Below are 27,967 nucleotides of genomic sequence, written 5' to 3' on the forward strand. Positions count from 1 at the left end.
TGTGAATTCATACTCAAATATAGTAGAAAACAAACGACACAACGGAAACACAACGTAAAAATGTTACACACACAGAAACGAACTATAATATAACAATGGCCATATTCCTGACTTGGTACAGGATAATCTTAAAGGAAAAAATGGTAGGTTGAACCTGGTTTTGTGGCATGTCAAACCTACCTCTTTTATGGCCATGTGAAATATAACATTAAAATGACAACACAACATTACAGGACTACAATATACACAAATAGGAGAACACAATTGACAAAGAAACACACGAATAATAGCTAACAAAAGGCAACAAGTTTAAAATTGTTAATACGCCAGAAGTGTATTTTGTCCACACAAGACTTACTTGTGACGCCCAGATACAAAAGTTTGAAAGCCGAAACAAGTACAAAGTTGAACAGCATCGATGACCAAAAGTTGTGCCAAAAACGGCCAGGGTTTTCTGTTCGGTACCAGAACATCCCTATTATTTAGAATAATTTATACTTTTACAAACAGTAAATTTTATAAAATGACTATACAAAAGATGTATCTGATAAAACTGAAGTATTAGCTAGTTACAGGAAACAACCGAAATACATTACATAACCCGACAAAATGCAACACATTCGAATAAGTTTAAACCTCAACACCAAGTGACGTCATATTAGAAATTGTAAAAAATCACAAAAAAATGACGTCACATTTGAATTTGTAAAACAGATCATCACAAAACGAAAAATGACGTCACATTTGAATGAATAAGATAGAATTAGGATTGATTTAAGATTATATTTGAACAAAATACTGATATTACATTTAATAACAATGCACATTTCAATACTTATTAATAGCAAACTAAGGTAGCAATTAATTATATTATATTGCTATGTCCGGTTTGTTTTGAATCTAACTTCAAACGTAAAACATCGTACAGATTACGTTGAACAAAATCAAATCTAATAAATGAAGGCGGTGCTTAATTTTCTTTACCATAACACATGAATATATTAGAAAAGACGTCAACACATTTGACAAAATGCGATGAGAATTACAAATATAACATTAAACATTTAAACTAAATACATGAATTTGGGATAGATAAGTCCGTAACACGTCTTATGGTAATGCGAATGCAAAACAGTCACAATCGGAAATAAGTCACGTTTGATAATTAAAAGATTAGACGACATAATGACAAACCACAATTTACCATGTATTAAAAATGTCCTTAGCTTGTTTGGTCAAAGACACATCGTATGGATCCACAATTGGTGATGGTGTCCATAAAATTTACGGAGTGTCAATTTTAATCTGTCCTCTTTATAACTTTGTTGGAGCAGTTTCTGCGTAAGGAGCACACTCCTATATATGAAGTCCGTATAGTGTGAACAAGCACGAGAATAACGTATCAATTGTGATATGTAATTAACACCATACGAAGGGGCAGAGGGTATGCTACTGCTGAGAAATGGGAAATTGAAAATTGGGAAGTTGAAATCGTCCCGTTTATCATGTAGTAAAAATGTCCTTAGCTAGTTTGGTCAAACCTCTCACTTTGTACGACAGTCTCAAAAAATTTCGTTATATTAACAACGATGCATGAACTAAACAGACATAATAAATAACATAGTCAAAATATGGGTACATCAGTCATCGCCGTGTTACAATTTCACAAAAAAACACAAAAGCGTCTATCAAATAAAAACACATTCATTGCTTCGCGTGTCTGACGTCAGAAAATTTATACGTCACATAGGAAGATATTTTGTAGTTCCATGTTTATGCAAAACAATTTTAAAATTTCACACTCACAAAGGGAACCCCTTAAACGAATAGCCAAAACATATAAGGTCATCTTTCCTTGAATGAGTAAATATTTCTAAATCTATCGACGGAGATTTTGTGACAAATATGTAATAAACGTGTTATACTTATACTGCAAACAGTGTCTCAGTGCAACCTCAGCTTCAAAATTAAAACATAATAATTGTTATTGCAGATATGTAAAAAGTGAGGAAAAGGCCATTTTCTGATGAAAATATTTATCTCCCGAACATCCCCTTTTAAATCTATTTATTATCAAGTAAAACAAAATGTAATAATACATGTTTGTTGAAATTGTAACATTAAGATCGATGATAATTGGAACATTCGTTTAACCTAACATTTGTTCATATTGTTAAAGTTTAAAGACTGTTGTTTTACAGATTTCGATTAAGATATTCAACTAATGTATCTACAGTCGAAGAATGACTTTTGTAATTATATAAACTGAAAATGCCATGCTCTAAGCCAGTCAAGTAACTTAGTTCAATGTTTTCTGGAACAAGTCTTCTTAAGCGTTCTGCAAATATGAATCCTTCATCTCTTAACGGGTCATACTCTGTGACTACCACGTATGTCTTCGGTAATTTACGTAACGCGTCGTCTGTAGCCATTAGAGGCCATGCATAGGGATTAATTACATTGTCACGAACGGCGTCTGATAACGTTGTATTTGGTTCTGATTGTTTTGGGTTATTGCCACCTCTTTTCTGTATCTCTACCGGAAGTAAACCCGGGTCAACTAAACTTCTGTATGTTTGTAGTGTTTTCTGTGACACGTGTTTGTTTTTAGAAATTGCTTCCAAGGTTCCTTGATCTTGAAATCCATACATATTGATATAGTTAATCATATCTTCTCTGTTTAAGAGAGACACGCCAGATATATCAGCATATTCTCTGTAGGATGGAAGATTAAAATCAAGCGCTTGTAAAACTGGATACAGTAATACTTGTACCTTTATCTTCGCTAAATTCTGTTTTGGTTCTTGTGAGAACTTTAAACCAACGGCTGCTGCTAAATTACCACCAGCACTATCACCTGTTACAATTTAAAACAAAAATTCAACAAATTGTTCATATTAAAATTCAACAAGTAGGTCAGATAAAAATTGTTTGTAATTAGATTCAATAAAATGTTTCTAATTTATTAAAATTCAACTAATGATGTACATAAAAGTGTGTTTCATGAAAGAAAAATAAATTGTAATAAACTGTTCAAAATCATTCAAAAAATATCAAAAATACCGAGCTCAAAACCAAAGTCAAAAAGTGAAGGTCCATAAACACTGATAAAAACAAACGCTATCAATCAACGGAACAAGTGAAAGCCTGACTTAGTCAAGGAATATCCCGAAACATATGGTGGATTCAACCTGGTTTTATTACTAGTCAAACCTCCCTCTTGTATAACAGTGGTGGATTCAACCTGGTTTTATTACTAGTCAAACCTCCCTCTTGTATAACATTCAACCTGGTTTTATTACTAGTCAAACCTCCCTCTTGTATAACATTCAACCTGGTTTTATTACTAGTCAAACCTCCCTCTTGTATAACAGTTGTTTATAGTTCCTTTATAGTGACATAACTGGGAAAGCCACCCAAACAGGCATAAAAGATAAATGTGACAATAAATGTATTTCGGCAGTCAAAACTGTGTAAACATACATTTAAGAGAAATTCTTCAAAAAATATGAAACTAGAACCACTAATGAGTAAAAGAATATAAAGCACAAAAAAGACGAAGTGAAAACAATTAAAAACCTATATAAAACAATCATACATACACATCATAGACACATCGGATATCACAACCAAATCTGAAACACCGTTAAAAGTAAAATAGTACATACAATACAGCTTTCGTTGGTCTTAGGCGACAACACCGACTGTCCAAATTATTAAACCACTCGGCCAAATAAGATAATAGTACATACAATATAGCTTTCGTTAGTCTGAGGCGACAACACCGACTGTCCAACTTCTTAAACCACTCGGCCATATAAGATACTAGTACATGCAATACAGCTTTCGTTAGTCTTAGGCCACAACACCAATTGTTCAACTTATTAAACCACTCGGCCAAATAAGATACTAGTACATACAAATTCAATACAGCTTTCGTTAGTCTGAGGCTAAAACACCGACTGTCCAACTTATTAAACCCCTCGGCTATATAAGATACTAGTACATACAATACAGCTTTCGTTAGTCAGAGGCGACAAAACCAATTGTTCAACTTATAAAACCCCTCGGCCAAATACGATACTAGTACATACAATACAGCTTTCGTTAGTCTGCGCCGACAACACCGACTATCCAACATATTAAACCACTCGGTCAAATAAGATACTAGTACATACAATACAGCTTTCGTTAGTCAGAGGCGACAAAACCAATTGTTCAACTTATAAAACCCCTCGGCCAAATACGATACTAGTACATACAATACAGCTTTCGTTAGTCTGCGCCGACAACACCGACTATCCAACATATTAAACCACTCGGTCAAATAAGATACTAGTACATACAATACAGCTTTCGTTAGTCTGACGCGACAACACCGACTGTCCGACATATTAAACCACTCGACCAAATAAGATACTAGTACATACAATACAGCTTTCGTTAGTCTAAGGCGACAACACCGACTGTCCGACATATTAAACCCCTCGGCCAAATAAGATACTAGCACATACAATACAGCTTTCGTTAGTCTTAGGCGACAACACCGACTGTCCGACATATTAAACCCCTCGGCCAAATAAGATACTAGCACATACAATACAGCTTTCGTTAGTCTTAGGCGACAACACCAACTGTCCAACTTTTTAAACCCCTCGGCCAAATAAGATACTAGAACATACAATACAGCTATCGTTAGTCTTAGGCGACAACACCGACTGTCCAACTTTTTAAACCCCTCGGCCAAATAAGATACTAGTACATACAATACAGCTTTCGTTAGTCTGAGGCGACCACACCGACTGTCTAACATATTAAACCACTCGGCCAAATAAGATACTAGCACATACAATACAGTTTTCGTTAGTCTGAGGCGACCACACCGACTGTCTAACATATTAAACCACTCGGCCAAATAAGATACTTGTACATACAATACAGCTTTCGTTAGTCTTAGGCGACAAAACCGACTGTTCAACATATCAAACCCCTCGGCAAAATAAGATACCAGTACATATAATACAGCTTTCGTTAGTCGTAAGCGACAACACCGACTATCTAACTTATTAAACCACTCAGTCAAATAAGATACTAGTACATACAATACAGCTTTCGTTAGTCTTAGGCCACAACACCAACTGTCCAACATATTAAACCCCTCGGCCAAATAAGATACTAGTACATACAATACAGCTTTCGTTAGTCAGAGGCGACAACACCGACTGTCCAACATATTAAACCACTCGGCCAAATAAGATACAAGTACATACAATACAGCTTTCGTTAGTCAGAGGCGACAACACCGACTGTCCATCTTATTAAACCCCTCGGCCAAATAAGATACTAGTACATACAACACAGCTTTCGTTAATCTTAGGCGACAACACCGATTGTCCAACATATTAAACCCCTCGGCCAAATAAGATACTACATGTAGTACATACAATACAGCTGTCGTTAGTCTTAGGCCACAACACCAACTGTCTAACATATTAAACCACTCGGCCAAATAAGATACTAGTACATACAATACAGCTTTCGTTAGTCAGAGGCGAGAACACCGACTGTCCAACTTATTAAACCACTCTACCAAGTAAGATACTAGTACATACAATACAGCTTTCGTTAGTCTTAGGCGACAACACCGACTGTCTAACATATTTAACCACTCGGCCAAATAAGATACTAGTACATACAATACAGCTTTCGTTAGTCTGAGGCGACAACACCGACTGTCTAACATATTAAACCACTCGGTCAAATAAGATACTAGTACATACAATACAGCTTTCGTTAGTCTTAGGCGACAACACCGACTGTCCAGCATATTAAACCCCTCGGCCAAATAAGATACTAGTACATACAATACAGCTTTCGTTAGTCTGAGGCGACAACACCGACTGTCCAACATATTAAACCCCTCGGCCAAATAAGATACTAGTACATACAGTACAGCTTTCGTTAGTCTTAGGCGACAACACCGACTGTCCATCTTATTAAACCCCTCGGCCAAATAAGATACTAGTACATACAGTACAGCTTTCGTTAGTCTGAGGCGACAACACCGACTGTCCAGCATATTAAACCCCTCGGCCAAATAAGATACTAGCACATACAATACAGCTTTGTTAGTCAGAGGCGACAACATCCACTTGTAAAAAGTAAAACAACAAAAATACAGAACTTCAAGAGAAATGCAAAGCAAAAATTCCTTATCAAATCACAAAATCAAAAGCTCAAACACATAAAAAAAAACCAACAAAACAACTGTCATATTAAATTAAATTTTTAGTCTGAAACTATCATTTTGGTCTTGATGTGATCTGAAAAGTCTGAATAATACATTATTAATTCATGTTATAAATATAAAAAAAAAGTGGACGTGGAAAGATTGACAATCAGTCAACTCTCCACAAGAAACCAAATGACACAGAAAATTTACAACATAAAACAATATAAACGAGAAAACTAACGGCCTTATTTATGTACAAAAGATTAACGAAAAACACATATGAACCACATAAACAAACAACAACCACTTAATTACTGGCTCCTGACTTGGGACAGGCACGTATACAGAATGTTGCGGGGTTAAACATGTTAGCTGGATCCTAAACCACCCCTAACCCGGGACAGCGCTGTAACACTACATCATAAGAACGAACTATAAAAATATGTTGAACATGGTTTAACTCATCAGATGGACAAACAACTACAAATACAAGTGGACGTGGAAGTCTTTCATCTACATTTCAGACTAATCTACTGCAGTAAGTTCAGTACTGTTCAGACAATTTGGTACTGTTCAGGTAATTCAGTATGATGGTGATGTATTAGCAGGGTGAACATAGTCTTATCAGATCTTAATATACTGCAGTAAGTTCAATACTGTTCAGGTAATTCAGTATGATGGTGATGTATTAACAGGGTGAACATAGTCTTATCAGATCTTAATCTACTGCAGTAAGTTCAGTACTGTTCAGGTAATTCAGTATGATGGTGATGTATTATCAGGGTGAACATAGTCTTATCAGATCTTAATCTACTGCAGTAAGTTCAATACTGTTCAGGTAATTCAGTATGATGGTGATGTATTAGCAGGGTGAACATAGTCTTATCAGATCTTAATCTGACTGATGGCGATGTATTAGCAGGGTGAACATAGTCTTATCAGATCTTAATCTGACTGATGGCGATGTATTAGCAGGGTGAACATAGTCTTATCAGATCTTAATCTGACTGATGGCGATGTATTAGCAGAGTGAACATAGTCTTATCAGATCTTAATGGTGATGTATTAGCAGGATGAACATAGTCTTATCAGATCTTAATGATGGTGATGTATTAGCAGGGTGAACATAGTCTTATCAGATCTTAATCTGACCGATGGTGATGTATTAGCAGGGTGAACATAGTCTTATCAGATCTTAATGATGGCGATGTATTAGCAGGGTGAACATAGTCTTATCAGATCTTAATCTGACTGATGGCGATGTATAAGCAGGGTGAACATAGTCTTATCAGATCTTAATGGTGATGTATTAGCAGGGTGAACATAGTCTTATCAGATCTTAATCTGACTGATGGTGATGTATTAGCAGGGTGAACATAGTCTTATCAGATCTTAATGGTGATGTATTAGCAGGGTGAACATAGTCTTATCATATCTTAATAGTGATGTATTAGCAGGGTGAACATAGTCTTATCAGATCTTAATGGTGATATATAAGCAGGGTGAACATAGTCTTATCAGATCTTAATGGTGATGTATTAGCAGGGTGAACATAGTCTTATCAGATCTTAATCTGACTGATGGTGATGTATTAGCAGGGTGAACATAGTCTTATCAGATCTTAATGGTGATGTATTAGCAGGGTGAACATAGTCTTATCAGGGTGAACATTGGCTTATCAGATCTTAATCTGACTGCAAACGAATTGTCTGAAAAATATTGAAAATTCACTTAGTTTCTTTATCTTTATTTCGATACATTACAAAGGGGCTATGTTTTAATCGTGCAGAGTTAATTGTGCCCAAGTACTGACGAAATAATACACTTAAACGTCCAAACTGCTTTATGTCGATAATTGTAAATTCAATAGTAGTTAAACGGGTAACAATCTAGGATTGTGTACATGAAGGCAGTTTGTATAAGTGTATTGAAACCTTTTTTAGTTATAGTTAACAATTACCTCCTATGCTTATTCTAGAGGGATCAATTCGATATTTTTCAGCGTTTCTGAATACATATTCTGTTGCTTTCAAACATTCTTCCAACTGACTTGGAAATCTGTATTCCGGCACAAGTCTATACCTATAGAAAAAAAACACAAAAGAATTTTTTTTCAGAGGCTGTATATCTATGATGAGTTTATATGAACCCTAATAAAACCCGTGGTGAAATTAAGTATTCAGCCCTAATAAAACCCGTGGTGAAATTAAGTATTCAGATATCACATTTGTTTCGGTTATAGCAATTGTCGTGTTTTCGTTACACATGTTTTAAAGCATTTGTCAAGAAAAAAACGAATCGGCTGTGGATACAAAAAAGAAACGAATCGGCTGTGGATACAATGATTCTGACAAATCAATGATCTTTTCCTTGATTTTGAGATGACTAAAAACTAGAATTTTTAACATACTAGTAAGTTATAATTTCCACTTTGCAATCGCCAACTTCAAATTTTCAACAGTACCATACATTGTAATGCATTGCTCTCATGCTTGCTCACATTATACTTAATTCACTAAAATGGTGTTCACTCCCGATAAATAAAACTGCATAAACAAAAGTGTGCTCATGGCAATTAAAAAAAAACGGTTCAAAATTCGACCATACATTACGGTTACCACCAAGACTTGGTTGACTTATACAATGTGACTCGATTATAACATGTTTTTGTTGTCGTAGATGATTGCTGGATACCGGAATAGTCGTCTGATTTTTACATTTAACGATTGTTACATTTTCTCGAAGTGTGTTGTCTTTGACGGTTGATAGATTAATAACAGGATACGCTGATATTTGAATCAGTTTTCTAAACAATATAGCAAATTCAAATCGCAGATACTGATAATTGGAACTTTTGTAAAAAAAAAAAAGTTTTCTGTTTAAATAGTTGAATAGTTGTGATTGTTCGATCAAGTCTAAAGCTTTAATTAATTGGCGTATTTTTGAAACTTGAGTCAGAAGTAATACGAACAAAGTCTTCACCAGAGAACAATTAAAAACAGAAAACAACATACTCAACTGAAATAACAACAATGTTGGCTTGAAGTGAAATGGCTCTTGTTAAAGGATCGTAGGCATCTGAAATAAAAATACTGAATTGAATCATTCTGAATAATAATACCCAAGTTTTAGACAGAACGAAATATTTCCCAGATAACAATAATTATGGCTGTATAAGGGGGTGTAGAAAGTGACTTGTCTTGCAATATCCATGTTTATATCTTTCTTTCTGTACATAGGAGGGGCAAAAGATACACGAAGGACAGTCCATCTGATATCATTGGCAATATTTAAAGAGAAATTAAATAGATTTGAGAAATGGCTTTACTCAATTCACCATTTTGATGTGCCTTTTTACTCAATTCACCATTTTGATGTGCCTTTTTACTCAATTCACCATTTTGATGTGTCTTTTTACTCAATTCACCATTTTGATGTGTCTTTTTACTCAATTCACCATTTTGTTGTGCCTTTTTACTCAATTCACCATACCATTTTGATGTGCCTTTTTACTCAATTCACCATTTTGATGTGCCTTTTTACTCAATTCACCATTTTGTTGTGCCTTTTTACTCAATTCACCATTTTGATGTATTCACCATTTTGATGTGCCTTTTTACTCAATTCACCATTTTGATGTGCCTTTTTACTCAATTCACCATTTTGATGTGCCTTTTTACTCAATTCACCATTTTGATGTGCCTTTTTACTCAATTCACCATTTTGATTTGTCATTTTACCTTTTTCTCCAATGATCAAGGACGATGTCGAAAATATTACATCTCCTAATTGAAAACAGTTATAATACGTGTATGTATATTCTTCAAAACCATAAACATAACAAATAAATAAATTGAAATCCAATCCTTTCTCTGTATGTTGATGGTCTCTCACCGTACGGGACAGTAGATACTATTGAGTCAAAACAGTTTTGCCAGTTTAGTTTAGACACAGTGTACTATAGAACATGTTTGTCCCAACTTCATTTTATTCAGTATCTTCGTATGTACTTTATTGGTAGAAAGCACTGTTATAATACCCCATAGCAGGTAGAACTCTATCTTTAGATGATACAGGACGTTGTGTTTTTACTGACGATACACTTATTGGCAGTCATTTAAATCCATCCGCCGCCGTAAAAGTTAAAAACTTTATCTTAAGATACTCTCCTCGGCGTTTTTCTACTGACGATGCACTTACCGACAAACAAATAAATCCATACGCCGCCGTGATAGTAGACTATGGCGTGTTTCTACTGATGACAGACTTACCGACAGACATATAAACCCATCCGCCGCCGTGATAGTAGACCATAGCAGGTAAAACTTTATCTTTAGATGCTGAAGGTCGGTATATTCTCACTTTTATTCCATCAAAATATTCATCCGTTGACTACAAAGTAAAATAAAAATTGACAATCTATTATTTATTTGACTGTAAGCATTTAACATGGCAAGTGGCAAACTTTTATTTGACTCAATATCAGAGTGTTTGTTAAATCTGTAATACTAGTATTAGGATCTAATGACGGTCGATTTATAGAACATATTTGGCATATATAAGTTAACTAACAAATGTATTATAAGTCTTATCAGCGATTTATCCTCTGTTACGTTCTAAATCAAATATCAAAAAACAATTCCAACAGTCTAGATTAATACAGATAACATGGAAAAGTCCAGGTTTACACAGATAACAAGAAAAGGTCCAGGTTTACACCGATAACATGGAAAAGTCAAGTTTTAAAGATAACTGAGAAAATTCCAGGTTTATACAGATAACATGGAAAACTCAACGTTTACAGATAACATGGAAAAGACCAGGTTTACAAAGATCACAAGGAAAAGTCCAGGTTTACAAAGATAACATTGAGAAGTCCAGGTTTACACAGATAACGGGGAAATGTCCAGGTTTACACAGATAACATGGAAAAGTCCAGGTTTACACAGATAACTGGGAAAAGTCCAGGTTTCCACAGATAACATGGAAAAGTCCACATTAACACAGATAACATGGAAAAGTCCAGGTTTACACAGATAACATGGAAAGTCCAGGTTTACACAGATAACATGGAAAAGTCCAGGTTTACACAGATAACATGGAAAAGTCCAGGTTTACACAGATAACATGGAAAAGTCCACATTAACTAAGATAACATGGAAAAGTCCAGGTTTACACAGGTAACATGGAAAAGTCCACATTAACACAGATAACATGGAAAAGTCCAGGTTTACACAGATAACATGGAAAGTCCAGGTTTACACAGATAACATGGAAAAGTCCAGGTTTACACAGATAACATGAAAAAGTCCAGGTTTACACAGATAACATGGAAAAGTCCACATTAACTAAGATAACATGGAAAAGTCCAGGTTTACACAGATAACATGGAAAAGTCCAGGTTTACACAGATAACATGGAAAAGTCCACCACGTTTACATGAATGATTATGAAATGCGACATTGTTATAGTTAAGTCATTTTTTAAATAATGTCTTCAGTTTAGTTTCCCTTCCACACTACCTTTCCCAAAACATACAATATGCTTGGATTGACCATATGTTACAAGTCGTGCAGGGGGTGTGATACCATGAGTATATTGACAGTTTCTAGGTACATTTGTAATTCCATTTTAATATTTTTATACATATACTTGACAGGAATTCAATCTATTTTTTCATTTAAATTCGAATGCAAATTTTACAAAAGTAATTGTTAAATCGATAATTTACAATCTTTAAAAGATTCCACAGATGTAGAATGTAGTACTTGTTGATAGGAAGCGTGATTGAGAATTAATAAAAGTCTTAGTTCTTGGATCTTAGAAGCGTGATTGAGAATTAATAAAAGTCTTAGTTCTTGGATCTTAGAAGCGTGATTGAGAATTAATAAAAGTCTTAGTTCTTGGATCTTAGAAGCGTGATTGAGAATTAATAAAAGTCTTAGTTCTTGGATCTTAGAAGCGTGATTGAGAATTAATAAAAGTCTTAGTTCTTGGATCTTAGAAGTGTGATTGAGAATTAATAAAAGTCTTAGTTCTTGGATCTTAGAAGCGTGATTGAGAATTAATAAAAGTCTTAGTTCTTGGATCTTAGAAGCGTGATTGAGAATTAATAAAAGTCTTAGTTCTTGGATCTTAGAAGCGTGATTGAGAATTAATAAAAGTCTTAGTTCTTGGATCTTAGAAGTGTGATTGAGAATTAATAAAAGTCTTAGTTCTTGGATCTTAGAAGCGTGATTGAGAATTAATAAAAGTCTTAGTTCTTGGATCTTAGAAGCGTGATTGAGAATTAATAAAAGTCTTAGTTCTTGGATCTTAGAAGCGTGATTGAGAATTAATAAAAGTCTTAGTTCTTGGATCTTAGAAGTGTGATTGAGAATTAATAAAAGTCTTAGTTCTTGGATCTTAGAAGCGTGATTGAGAATTAATAAAAGTCTTAGTTCTTGGATCTTAGAAGCGTGATTGAGAATTACCATAACACTTGGGTCTGGCTCAGGAAGTGGACTCATTACATATACTTTCTTGAATAGTTCTGTCTTCGAGTATCCAAATGAGCTAAGTAATGATATCTGAAATACAAACAAACAAATAAATAAAGATACAAAGAGAAACATATTTTCCATTCGTTTGATGTTTTTGACTTTTGATAGTGTCATTTGATAAGGATTTTTTCGACTTAATTTTACCTAAGAGTTGGTTATTTTTGTTATTTTACGTTTTCCTTCGGTTGTTATATATCCTTGGCTTACAAACATTCGTCTTCCTTCGGTTGTTATATATCCTTGGCTTACAAACATTCGTCTATCAATGTTCCTAATGATGAAGATAAATCCTGAAAAGCGCTTCAGAAACATGTAAATAATAATGTGTTGTTTTCAGTTGTTTTTTATTTTTTTTGGTCTTAATATCAACAAGAATAATGAATTGCGAGTAGCTTCATATTATCCTTTAAATTAGAAAAGGCAGGGTTCTTCTTGTTGTTATTCTATAAATAAAGTTTGTACCAATTTAGTAAAACAAAATGGTTACAATGCTACAGTCTGTGTTACGTGGAGAAAAGTGTCAATAATTCTTATGAAAATAGATTTAAAAACAATATCATTTAAGGGATATGGTATATTATTACTTATAAATACATACTACGTCATTAAGAAACCGGAACACAGCCAAAGTTATCATTTGATTTCTAGGTTCCTTTGCTCCAGGTGGCATCGGTTGTATATACCGATAGGCCAATAAAGACATCAGAACAGGTATAACAAGTGCACAGGCTAGGCATTTCATTGTCGTTGTTAGACTCTTTCCTTTTAGTTAAATTGTTGGTTAATGTAGAAATATTGGTATGTTGACAATGTTCTGATAGGACAAAAATAGCAATAAAAATATACATTAGATTGGAAGAAATGCATTGAACATGATGTTTTGTTATTAATAATCAAATAACATAACATTTGATAATGATAATTATAATGATAGATAGATGCTTAACGCACAAGTCAAATTAAAATGTTAGGACTAGAACAAGATACTGTAATATGAAAACTGATCCTGTCATGGATTTTCGTATCCCAAGAATAGAAAACCTTAGCCGAATTTGGCACATTTTTTTTGTTTGAATTTTTAATTCTCAATGCTCTTTAACTTTGTACTTGTTTTGCCTTATAACTATTTTGATTTCAGCGTCACTTATGCGTCTTATGTAGAAGAAACGTAAGTCTGACGTATTAAATTATATTCCTGGTACTTTTGATAACTAAGTACTAGACTGACACGTTGAGCCGCATATTTTACATGTTTTGTTTATAAATGTCAACCCATTTCAAGGATTTACACAACTTAAATATGTACAGATCAGTCGGATTACATACATATTTTTATAGCAAACATGCATTGTTGCTAGAACTTCGGCAATAGTAGACATTTTGTAACGTAAATGAAAAGAAAGACGTTGTAATCAAATGCATATACTTTCAATTAGTTTAGTCGTCGTGTAGTCATCCTTTTTATACTGGAAAGTAATCTGACTAAGGAATAAGATTACTATGCCACCCCCTTTTTATACTGGAAAGTAATCTAACTAAGGAATAAGAATACTATGTCACCTTTTTATACTGGAAAGTAATCTGACTAAGGAATAAGATTACTATGCCACCCCCTTTTTATACTGGAAAGTAATCTAACTAAGGAATAAGATTACTATGCCACCCTTTTATACTGGAAAGTAATCTGACTAAAGAATAAGATTACTATGTCACCTTTTTATACTGGAAAGTAATCTGACTTAGGAATAAGATTACTATGCCACCCCCTTTTTATACTGGAAAGTAATCTAACTAAGGAATAAGATTACTATGCCACCTTTTTATACTGGAAAGTAATCTAACTAAGGAATAAGATTACTATGTCACCTTTTTATACTGGAAAGTAATCTAACTAAGGAATAAGATTACTATGCCACCTTTTTATACTGGAAAGTAATCTGACTAAGGAATAAGATTACTATGCCACCCCCTTTTTATACTGGAAAGTAATCTAACTAAGGAATAAGATTACTATGCCACCTTTTTATACTGGAAAGTAATCTAACTAAGGAATAAGATTACTATGTCACCTTTTTATACTGGAAAGTAATCTAACTAAGGAATAAGATTACTATGTCACCTTTTTATACTGGAAAGTAATCTAACTAAGGAATAAGATTACTATGCCACCTTTTCATACTGGAAAGTAATCTAACTAAGGAATAAGATTACAATGTCACCTTTTTATACTGGAAAGTAATCTAACTAAGGAATAATATTACTATGCCACCTTTTTATACTGGAAAGTAATCTAACTAAGGAATAAGATTACTATGCCACCCTTTTATACTGGAAAGTAATCTAACTAAGGAATAAGATTACTATGCCACCCTTTTAATACTGGAAAGTAATCTAACTAAGGAATAAGATTACTATGCCACCTTTTTATACTGGAAAGTAATCTAACTAAGGAATAAGATTACTATGCCACCTTTTTATACTGGAAAGTAATCTAACTAAGGAATAAGATTACTATGCCACTTCCTTTTTATACTGGAAAGTAATCTAACTAAGGAATCAGATTACTATGCCACCTTTTTATACTGGAAAGTAATCTAACTAAGGAATAAGATTACTATGCCACCTTTTTATACTGGAAAGTTATCTAACTAAGGAATAAGATTACTATGCCACTTCCTTTTTATACTGGAAAGTAATATAACTAAGGAATAAGATTACTATGCCACCTTTTTATACTGGATAGTCATCTAACTAAGGAATAAGATTACTATGCCACCTTTTTATACTGGAAAGTAATCTAACTAAGGAATAAGATTACTATGCCACCCTTTTATACTGGAAAGTAATCTAACTAAGGAATAAGATTACTATGCCACCCTTTTATACTGGAAAGTAATCTAACTAAGGAATAAGATTACTATGCCACCCTTTTATACTGGAAAGTAATCTAACTAAGGAATAAGATTACTATGCCACCTTTTTATACTGGAAAGTAATCTAACTAAGGAATAAGATTACTATGCCACCTTTTTATACTGGAAAGTAATCTAACTAAGGAATAAGATTACTATGCCACCTTTTTATACTGGAAAGTAATCTAACTAAGGAATAAGATTACTATGCCACCCTTTTATACTGGAAAGTAATCTAACTAAGGAATAAGATTACTATGCCACCTTTTTATACTGGAAAGTAATCTAACTAAGGAATAAGATTACTATGCCACCTTTTTATACTGGAAAGTAATCTAACTAAGGAATAAGATTACTATGCCACTTCCTTTTTATACTGGAAAGTAATCTAACTAAGGAATAATATTACTATGCCACCTTTTTATACTGGAAAGTAATCTAACTAAGGAATAAGATTACTATGCCACTTCCTTTTTATACTGGAAAGAAATCTAACTAAGGAATAAGATTACTATGCCACCTTTTTATACTGGAAAGTAATCTAACTAAGGAATAAGATTACTATGCCACCTTTTTATACTGGAAAGTTATCTAACTAAGGAATAAGATTACTAATCCACCTAGACCTATTGCCAAAGACGCTAGCTTAGATTGTGAATAGATTTATGTTTGTTTGTAACACGGATTTGTTTTCTCTCAATCGGTATATGACTTTTGAACAGCGGTATACAACTGTTGCCTCTTATATTTACAATGATCAAACTTGCAATTTCAATAATTAATGTTATTCCATAATGATAGAACAATAGGAGGCTTTCTAAATGAATGGACTTTTTAATAAATAAGCATATTCACCTACAGAAAAGTGTATTCACCGCACAAAACGTCGCGTGCGTTTAAGTGTATAATTATGTTAAAATCGTTTGATTTACATTTGGTTTTGGTAAATAATTTGCATACAAACTGTTCAATATAAAATCTTCAGGAGGCGTCGGCATTCTTTTTAAAGAGTGGATATTTGAAATTTTTAAAGTTTCAGTGATCGACAAGTGGCGTACTAAATTATAACCCTGGTACCTTTGATAACTATTGACGGAGTTCTCGGACTTAAACTAGAAAGCCGTTCTACAAATTTTAATTTCTCAGTGTTCTCATGCATTTCACCTCCAGAAAATTCTATTAGAGGACATTTGCACATTTGCTAACTGAAATTTATATGAACTGCGATAGGGATGGCATTTTCCTACTTGATGATTTTAATTCGCGGATCGGATTGCTGTCTGAAATACTGTTTGAAGCCGACAAAATTACAAAAAGGAACCAAATAGACAATTGCGTACAGCATGGCCACGATTTTTTAGAATTTCTAAACGAATCAAAATTTGGTGTATTGAACAGTAGATTTGCCGACGGGGAAAATTATACTTCAATATCGAAGAAAGGTAAAGCGGTAGTTGACTTTATATGTGTCCCTCATAACTTGTTTACGGATGTTGAATACTTCAGAGTGTTAACTGTCCAATCAATTGTCGATGACTTTAAATTAAATGATCTTATAGGAAGCAAATCAAAATTACCTGATCATTCAGCTATTGTGTCGGAATTCAATATCACGCGTCACTGCCTCGCAACACAGACAAAAGATACACGTCGCTCTTGTTCTCGTTTTAACTCAATCAGATCCCGTAAGATTTTATGACCAGTGATATTAAACGTACTGTCTTACTGAATTTAATAAAACAGATTGAAAGTTGCAAAGAACACCAGGACAATGTTGATAAAATTTACACCGAATTGTGCTCAATCATTTTTTTCGGAAATGACAGACAAAATCCCGAAAATTGAGTTTAATGGCTCAAAGAAACGCTTTAAGCAGAAAAAACCGTTTTGGAATGACCAATTAATGGACCTCTGGAAAGGTACAAATCGTAAAATTAGAGCGGGATTACGGAACAACTATATACAAGCACGAGATATGTTTGATAAAACATTGCGGCGAACTGAGCGAGCTTATTAGAGAATGAAAGCTGTAGATATTAAATTGATGACTACGAAGAATCCTAATGACTTTTGGTAGAAAATTCGAAACCTTGGTCCAAGACATTCTAAGTCTATACCAGTTGAAATTGTCGATCAAATGGGAAATATTGTAAAATATAAACAGTTGGTGTTTGATAAATGGCGAATTGACTTTGAAATTTTTTACAACGGAAACAACAGTGACGAGTTTGAGGATGAACATTACGATCGTGTAAAGTCTCATAAGTACCAATTAGAATCTAATATGGAGGACCCACTATTTGTTCTGAATGGATAATTGAACCGCAACATTACTTTAGATGATGTTAATCGTATCGTTATGCACGCCAAATCAAAGTCTGCGAGTGGTTTCGATGAAATTCCATACAGTGTTCTGAAATTCCCTGTAGTGATTGAGACATAATTACAGCTGTTTCAGCTCATTTTGGACACTAGCCTTATACCATCATTTTGCAGGAAAGCTGTCATTTGTCTTATACTAAAAGACACTTCTTCAGATATACGGCTGCCTACGAACTACAGAGGAGTTAGTCTGCTATCGTGTATAAGCAAACTGTATAGTGCTTTCATTAACAAGCGAATTACGCATTATTTAGAAAATCAGGAGATACTCGCAGACAAACAGAATGGCTTCAGAAAAAATCGATCTTGTGAGGATCACATTTACACGCTGAACAGTATTGTCCGTAACAATAAGTCTCTCTTTGTTGCGTTTGTTGATCTTAGAAATTGTTTTGACTTCATAGACAGAGATATGAGGCTGTATAAACTTCTCATACACAACCTTGATGGCAAACTGAGCAACTCTGTGAAAAGCATCTATCAGAATTCTAAATCTTGTGTCCGATTAAATGGCAAACTTAAAAGCTGGTTAGACTGATATTGCGGAGTAAGACAGGGGGACAATTTATCCCCGACACTTTTCTCAATATTTATCAATGATCTAGTAAAGGAATTGAACGATCTAAACGTAGGAATAGATTTAGATAATAGAAAATTGTCAGCTTTATTGTATGCGGACGACATAGCTATATTAGCGAAATCGGAATTGGACCTTCAATGTATGTTAGATGTATGTTGACTATCCCTTTCGTATCTTTTGTCCCTCTTTTAGATAAACTTCACCAATGGTGTAGGTGATGGCGAGTATTGATTAACCGTGACTGAAAATTCGAAATGTATTCATGTTAGGAAAGGGACATCTAAACAAACTGAGTTTAATTTCACCGTGGGAAGGAATCAGTTGGAATAAGTAAACGAGTACAGATACTTAGGTATAACATTTTGCTATAACGGCTCTTCTTGCGAAAAGTGACGGACGAGCACTTGGGAATATAATTGCTAAAATCCATAATATTAAAGACTTTGGATATAAATCATATGAAAAATTATTCAACTCATGTATTGTTCCTATACCTGATTACTCGTCTGGTGTATGGGGATACCGTAAATGTCAGTCAATAGACAATATTCAGAACAGGGCTATTCGTTACTATTTAGGAGTACACAGATTTGCACCTATCCTTGCTATACACGGAGATATCGGCTGGATCCCGAGTCAGTATCGGCGTTGGATCAATATGCTGAGATACTGGAATAGACTCATTCGATTTGACAACAACCGCATCACCAAATTAGCATTCAATATTGACTATGATCGCTGTAAAAGTAATTGGTGTAGTGAAGTAAAGGATATACTAGACCAGCTAGAACTAGGACAGTTTTACGAACTGAAATCAGAGGTCGATTTATCTTTGGTTGAAACTAACATTTTTCGTCTGTATCTGGAGGAATTCCGTCCAAAACGTTTCAAAATTACGAACACATAGGAACTTTAAAACAGTCTTTGAAACTTAAAATTACGTTAATTTGAACTTGAGTAAAATTGAGCGGTCACACTTCGCGCAATTAAGAAGTGAAATTTTACCATTAAGAGTGGAAACTGGTAGATACTCGAACGAAAGTGTAGAAGAAAGACTATGTATATTTTGTAAAAATCAAGTAACTGAAACTGAGTTCCATTTTATGTTTGATTGCCCATTGTATATTGAATGTCGAATTAACTTTTTTTGGTAAACTTTTAATTGAGGATAGCTTCACAGATTTGAAATATGCTGACAAATTGAACTTTTTAATGTCTTTCCACATAAGAAAATTAGCAAAATATATAGTTCGTGCATTTCATATAAGACGTCAGTTGCTGTATACACTTAATTTTTTTTTCATATTTAAAGCTTAAATTTTTGTTTACAAATATTTGTATGCCTGTATATTTTTGAAATTTATATACGTCAACAAAAGATTAGAACGTTATATAATTGTTTAATAATTAATTTATTTCATTTGAGGTGAATTATATGTCCATTTGGCCGGGTGTATTACTATTTATCATATATTATATGTTTATAATCTGTACATAATTTACACATGTCACTATAATAAATAATTTACTTACTTACTTACTTACTTACTTATAATATCTAGGAATAATACAATAATGTTACTGTTTTTTCTATTTTAAAAATATAATTGTTTTTCAGTTGACTTTTGAAGAAAATGATATTCACCTCGGCCAGTGGTCTCAGGGAATATCAGTTTTTCAAAAGTAAGTTTAACCACATATTTACCCCCTAAAACAGTATATTTATAAAGTAAATATATATAGGATCATCCAAGTTTAATTTTAAGGTTTTGATTTAAAATAAAATGATTAAACAGTCATGATCACGTTAAAAAAAAGCAATTAAATGAAAAATATACAAAAAATAACATGTGATATTGAAAAATATTAAAATCCACATTCATCTGTTGATTTGCTTGTCTTTTTATAATTGACCTACTTTAATACTAACTATTTATTCAATGATATCGCGACTATTAATAGATTTATCAGATAAACACCCACACACACACACTGATATACACAATGATTTCCGAGTGATTTTCCCTTTATGAAATGTATATAAACATTATTGTTGTATTGTATGGAGGTCAATTTATAACTTTAACATTTATTATTTTTTGTTTCAGATGTATAGGATTAAATTTTGCTTTATAAGTTGATCATTCGTTCATACCTAAAGCTCTATATGAAAAAAGCATAAGAAAAACAACAAAAATAATCGATAGATTTGAACGAATCAGTCATGTCTATATTTGTAACCGGTGTAGTAATCCTATATGGAGTGCTTACCGTTACCATAACGTTGAAACTTCTACAATATATCCGTGTAAAATAATTGAAAACTATAGTAAGGCTAAATCAATGTGGTAGAGCAGTAGGCTATTAAACTCACACCCGAAAGGTACGGTATATATTTACACAACTGGACTGGTCCAAATTCATGGGTGGTTGTAATATTTAAATCATTCTTTTCTTTTCAAAGTCATATCATCATATTGTATAACAAAAAAGAAAACACAAAACCAGTGTGACGAATCACCGATGAAGGAAATCGAACGATGCTGTAGAATTGTTCATCTATGACAATGTCAACTGCTTAAAATCAAGGTTTTAACTAGTGTAAAGATGCATTATTATTGGGGTCTTACCACAAATTGCATTCGGGAAAGGATTCATAAGCTCAAGAAACGTGCTGCAGGATTAGTGTATCCTTTGTTTTTGATTTCCTATCAAGTTTAGAGAGCTTGTATGCTGGTATGTATGTCAAGCTGTATTAAAATGTTTAAATGTATAAATGGTCTAGCTAGCATCTGATTATCCATCTAATAATTTACTCAGTGCTTGATCTGATCTATATTATATTCGCTCATGTCGACACATCGGGACTCTCATGTGTACACGCGGTTGTATGAAGACCCCGTTCTGATTAAACAAAAAAACAGTTAAATCAGGGAAAAAATATTTTAGATACATTTAAGATCAAATATTCGAACTATTTTTTAATTCAAACGGAAAGTCTTTTCTAAACGAATTTTATTATAATGGCAAATCCTAAGAGACAGTTAATACTTATTGTTACTTGGGTATTAATATTAGATATAATGGCAGTTTTAATGTCGCCATCACTTCGCTTATGGAAAAAGCTAGGAAAGCATATTTTAAAATAAAGAAAACAATAGGATTAGATAACCCTTGTAAACTTCTGGAAAAACTTCCTTGATTCCTTAGTAGCCCCTATTCTCCTTTATTGTAGCGAAATCTTAAAGAAATCTTGGGAGTACACTGTAAGGCCTCGAATGATGCATGTCGTTCCGATCTTGCAAGACTGCCATTGAAAAATAGGATAATGTTATCTAGCATTAAATTCTGGGACCATTTAATCACTTCAGAAGGAAGTTTAGTTCACCAAATATATAATGCTACAAAAAAAAGCAACCCATGGATTAAAAGGTTAAATATTATTATTCAAAACTTAGGTTTATCTTATTTGTCATATGATAACTTTACAATTAAACCCCTGTTTGGTTTTATAAAACAAAGACTAATTGACCAGGGTTTTCAGGAACAGCATGCAAATATTTCAGAATCTCCAAAATTAACATTTTTCCAGAGTGTTTACTAAATGCGTGAACTAGCAGGTTATGTTGATGCTTTAAAAAATAGATCAGATCGATCATCATTATGTAAATTAAGAGTTAGTGCTCATAACCTTGCCATTGAAAGAGGAAGATTTTTAAAAGTGCCCAAAGATCAAAGAATTTGTGAAATCTGTGGCGAAATTGAAAATGAACAGCACATGTTGTTACACTACAGAGGTTACTCCAGTATTAGAGAGACTTTTGTGTTAAAAATGTTCAAAGTTACAGGAAAATTGTAACCACATTGTGCGATAATAAATCTTATACGGCACTAAAATTATCTTTCTCTTTCGTAACAAATTGTTTATATATATTTGTAGGATCCTTTACTATAGATAATTTAGCTGATCTGTAACAATAACATCTTCATGCCTTATATATCATGTACTGTAGTACGCCGCTAGATTAAACCTGACGAGGAAAGGTAACACACGGCCAGCGAAAGCTCTTTTTTTGAGAGCCCATGTGGTCGTGCGGTCTAGCTGGACGGCTGCAGTGCAGGCGATTTGGTGTCACGATATCACAGTAGCATGGGTTCGAATCCCGGCAAGGGAAAAACCAAAAATTTGCGAAAGCAAATTTACAGATCTAACATTGTTGGGTTGATGTTTAGACGAGTTATATATACATTATGTACACAGCCATGTATCACCATCATTGATGGCGATCCGATGGATACATCTGTTGTAGAGTTGTCACTGACTCAGACGTACTTATAAATATAATTATTTTCTGTGACTGTATATTACATTTATTTGTAGGATCCTTTACTATAGATAATTTAGCTGATCTGTAACAATAACATCTTCATGCCTTATATATCATGTACTGTAGTACGCCGCTAGATTAAAACTGACGAGGAAAGGTAACACACGGCCAGCGAAAGCTCTTTTTTGAGAGCCCAGGTGGTCGTGCGGTCTAGCGGGACGGCTGCAGTGCAGGCGATTTTATGTCATGATATCACAGTAGCATGGGTTCGAATCCCGGCGAGGGAAGAACCAAAAATTTGCGAAAGCAAATTTACAGTTCTAACATTGTTGGGTTGATGTTTAGACGAGTTATATATATATATATAATTGTTTGTATTTTACTACCATGTATTGCAAATTGTTTATCCATTCGGTCATTACCATTTATTGTAAATCCGTTTGTGCCAATAAAATAGTGTCTACTGTCATAATAAAGATACCTTAATATAATTTGTTTTTCTTCTATTGAATGAAAATGTACTTATATAACATTTATATAGTTAACTGTATGTTTTTGTGTATCTTTTCATAATAGTTTTAAAGGCCTCAAGGAAGATAAATAAATACTAAGTTCCGGGTAAAATTCAAAACGGAAAGTCCTTATAATCAAATGGCAAAGTCAAAAACTCAAACACATCAAACAAATGGACAACTCTTATTCCTGACTAAGTACAGGCATTTTCTTATATAGAAAATGGCGTATCAAACCTCGTTTTATAGCTAGCCAAATCTCTGACTTGTATACACTTTTGGAAAGTCGCATAAAATTGATAACGCTGTGTGAACAAAACAAACACGCATGATAGGTAAGAATATCAAAAGTAGGGGTACAGCAGTCAACCTGGTGATAGTATCTTAATCACTATGAAAACAAACAAATATGTAAGTAAATATTTTATCAAGGCACAATATAGATATAATTCAATTCAATTTAGGCCAAATATTTTACATTATTATGGAATAGCGCACTCGCTTAATGAGTGGTTAAACACGATTAATATTGAAGTAAAGGAGAAAAAAATTCATGCAATACTACCTTTTAACATAAGTATCTTTTTTGAATCAAAAAAAGGTTCAAGGGAAATGTACAAAGTATTGAATGAAAAATATGTTACATTTGCTGCAAAGGAAAAATGGGAGAACCATCTTAATATGACTGGTATTAACTGGAAAAAAATACACACTTCGTGTACAAAATATAGTAAAAGCACTAATCTTTGCTGGTTCCAATATAGAACTATCAATAGAATTTTGGGAACTAATTCACTACTTTACAAGATGAAAATAAATAGCAACAACATATGTACATTTTGTAAAGAAGGACCAGAGACCATAGAACATTTATTTTGGAGCTGTCCGATGGTTGCCAGTCTCTGGCATGCACTTAACATCTGGATTTTTGAAATGACAAATATTGAACTGCCTTTAAATATTATGATTATTTTATTTGGTATCTACGAAAATGTTAAATTGAATTTTGTTAAAAATAAGATTATTCTACTTTCAAAATACTACATTTACAGAACAAAACTACAAGAAGTTTTGCCAAATCTAAATGCTTTAAAAAACTATTTAAAGGAACAAATACATTTCATTTAAAAACCTCTCTGTTGAGAAATATAACAAATACTGGAGTCCCTGGGCCCCTATCATAGAATAAATAATAAATGTTAAAAATTGATTGAAACACCACTTATGTATATTGCAAGAACACATAAGATTTCAATGTTATAAGATATTTATTTATTTTCAACCTATTATTGCACCATCATATATATTCAATTGTTGTTTTATTATTTAATACTTCCTTTGTGTGAAAACGTCATTCTGTATACCTTTGTTCATACATGTTGTGCTAATCTATTTGTTACAATAAAGAAAATTCATTATAAAAAAACAATATAGATGACCGGATTTATAAGTACAGAGCCACGTCACCCATTATTAATCTTAGTCGTAATTGTTTTGTGAAACCAACTCCAGAATCTATACCTAAAGACCATCATGTATTATTTCTGAAGTTGACATACCCCTGGTTCTTCAACTTTCTACCCAGACACTGGTTACTTATCACAGTCAAAAGAGGTATATATTCCACACGTACGACTAGCATATGTATTTTGGGCATATCATTAACAATAAATAAGCTTTTGAATACCGGTTATGTTACTTCGAACACTAGAAAAGAAACCTCTATTGAAAGGGAATGATAAACATATGTGGGAATGCGATATCGACAAGAAAATCAAGAAAGTTAAATATTCTAAACAAAAAGACAAATTGAAACAGTTGGTATTGCTTTGTTTCATAAAAAAAGAATGGCCAACGTAGATACAAGTTTGGATAAACTCTACTTTGTACAGGATCACTCTGATTCAAACAAAAAATTATCTGAAACTGACATTATTAAGATGCTTGATTTCTTAATTGACAACATATTTGTTACGTTCGGAAGACGTGTTTTTCAACAGACTGTCGGCATTCCAGTGGTTACAAATTGTGCGCCTCTTCTTGTCGCATTGTTTTATTATTATGAGGCTGACTTGATACAGGAACTTCTTAGGAAGAAGGACAAGAAGTTAGCAATATCTTATAATTCTACTTTCCGCTATTTAGATGATGTTCTTTACTAAATAATGCAAAATTTGTTGACTATGTTGAACGCATATATCCCATCGAACTAGAGATAAAGGATACTACAGATACAATTAAGTCGGTCTCATATCTTGACTTACATCTAGAAATTGACAATGAGGGTCGGTTGAAAACAAAACTTAACGACAAAAGAGATGATTTCAGCTTTCCAATTGTGAACTTTCCATTTCTAAGTAGCAACATTCCAGCAGCACCTGCATACGGGGAATATATCTCCCAATTGATACGATATTCCCGGGCTTGCATTTCCTATAATGATTTTCTTTATAGAGGGTTGCTGCTCACATGGAAGCTATTAAACCAAGAGTTCCAAATGGTGAAGATGAAATCATCCCTTCTTATTTGGCCTTTTTAACTTTTTTGGATTCAAGCGTCACTGATGAGTCTTTTGTAGACGAAACACGCGTCTGGCGTATATACAAAATTTAGTCCTGGTATCTATGATGAGTTTATTCGTAAATTTTATGGACGCCATCACGAGTTGGTTGACCTTTATGGAATAACCGTTTCACAAATGATATCGAATATGTACCTTACGTCGTAACTACAACTACACGACGGGTGCCACATGTGGAGCAGGATATGCTTACCCTTCCGGAGCACCTGAGATCACCCCCCTAGTTTTTTTTGTGGGGTTCGTGTTGCTTATTCTTTAGTTTTCTATGTTGTGTCATGTGTACTATTGTTTGTCTGTTTGTCTTTTTTTAATTTTTAGCCATGGCGTTGTCAGTTTATTTTCGATTTATGAGTTTGACTGTCCCTCTGGTATCTTTCGTCCCTCTTTTAAAACGGATCCAAAAAAAAATTCCAGAGATGAAAGAAGAATCAAGTGACAGAACCATAGTATGTAGACAAACGTATATTCAAGATTACTTTTAAAAAGAAAAATCTTACCACAGTAAAAATTAGAAAATATCCTTGTCTTAAACGGTCATTCACTTACTAAACTTACGCTTTTTGGGTGTTGGACAGCGAATGAATTTCCATCAGTTTGATTCATCTTTTTGTAACAGTAAACTTATAAAAATTACCATATGATTGATATTCATGTCAACTACTAGGCTGGTGATACCCTCGGGGACGAAAAGTCTTTTGAAAAATGTTGTTTGTGCAGTATCTACAACGACATTTGTTTTACATGCACACGAATAAAAATTGCGGTTTTTTATCCAACTCAATCATAGATTTGAATGTAGTTTTCAATTTAGACTTGCATATATATAAACAACGAAACCATTATGAGTTTGTCAGACAATTGAGTTGTATTGACTGAGTTTTGTTGAAAGAAGTTCGTATTTGACATTTTAGAAGTTTTGATAAAAATACATTAGGCTCCTAACAACAGCTATAATTCATGCACAGTTATATCGTATCATTACTCATTTCTTAGATACTCAAAGTACTTTTGTATACGAAACATTGCATCCTTTTATGTACGGTGTACAACAACTTATAGTGTTAGTTGCGATCTAAGGGTAACAAATAACAGAACGTATGAATACAATAAAATACCGGTACAAGTAAATATGACAGCAGCCTTACCTACAAGAACCCATAGATATCGACACATATGGTCTTTAATGATAAAGCTGTAAAAAGCAATCGAAAAACATTCATTTCAGCATAAATCTCCTGTAATCAGTAAAGTATATATTGTGTGTACTTTTAGGGGTCAAATGTATGTTTCATCTAACTCTAATTCAAGAGAAATAAATCATACTTACATAACTCTATCCTCAATCTATCAGTTGAATAAAGTGAATAAGTTCAATCACGATAAAAACTTAATCTATGTCAGTGCGATTAAAATGTTACATACATTAAATTTTATTCTTGGGTATTTTATCAGTATAAAGTAAAATAACAAAAATATCGAACTCCTAGGAAAATTCAAAACGGAAAGTCAGTAATCAAATGGCAAAATCAAAGCTCAATCACATCAAATGAAGAATGACAATTGTCATATTCTGGACTTGTTAGAAACATTTTTTCAGTTAGAAAATGGTAGATCAAAACCTGGTTGTGTAGCTAGCTAAACCTACACTTATATGACAGTCGCATAATATTTTATTATATTGACAACGATTTGTGACAAAAATAAACAGAGATATAAGATACAAATATCCGAAAAAGGGATACAGTAGTCAACATTGTTTTATAATCCTTATCACTATAAAAAGAAATATGTATAAAAGAAACACAAAAAAGTATATACACAAATATAAAAAAGAAGATGTGGTATGATTGCCAATGAGACAACTATCCACAAAAGACCAAAATGACACAGACATTAAC

At 33.3% G+C, this 27,967-nt stretch overlaps 1 protein-coding gene across 2 annotated transcripts; it reads right to left on the bottom strand.

Moving 5' to 3' along the window:
* Positions 1 to 1,981: 1,981 nt before the first annotated feature.
* Positions 1,982 to 27,419, bottom strand: LOC139518122 (neutral cholesterol ester hydrolase 1-like). 2 transcript variants are annotated; one of them, XM_071309796.1, is made up of 7 exons: positions 27,397 to 27,419; positions 13,373 to 13,588; positions 12,706 to 12,801; positions 10,504 to 10,624; positions 9,247 to 9,310; positions 8,193 to 8,314; positions 1,982 to 2,857 (listed from the first exon to the last, which is right to left on the bottom strand). In XM_071309796.1, the coding sequence occupies exons 2-7, from the start codon at positions 13,514 to 13,516 to the stop codon at positions 2,196 to 2,198; spliced, it is 1,209 nt and encodes a 402-aa protein (XP_071165897.1). In that variant the 5' UTR covers positions 13,517 to 13,588; positions 27,397 to 27,419; the 3' UTR covers positions 1,982 to 2,195. The 2 variants fall into 2 exon arrangements, with proteins under 2 accessions (XP_071165897.1, XP_071165895.1); XM_071309794.1 differs by lacking the exon at positions 27,397 to 27,419 and adding an exon at positions 20,920 to 21,241.
* Positions 27,420 to 27,967: the final 548 nt, after the last annotated feature.

This window comes from Mytilus edulis, chromosome 3 (genome assembly GCF_963676685.1).
Source record: "Mytilus edulis chromosome 3, xbMytEdul2.2, whole genome shotgun sequence".
Taxonomy (NCBI): domain Eukaryota; kingdom Metazoa; phylum Mollusca; class Bivalvia; order Mytilida; family Mytilidae; genus Mytilus; species Mytilus edulis.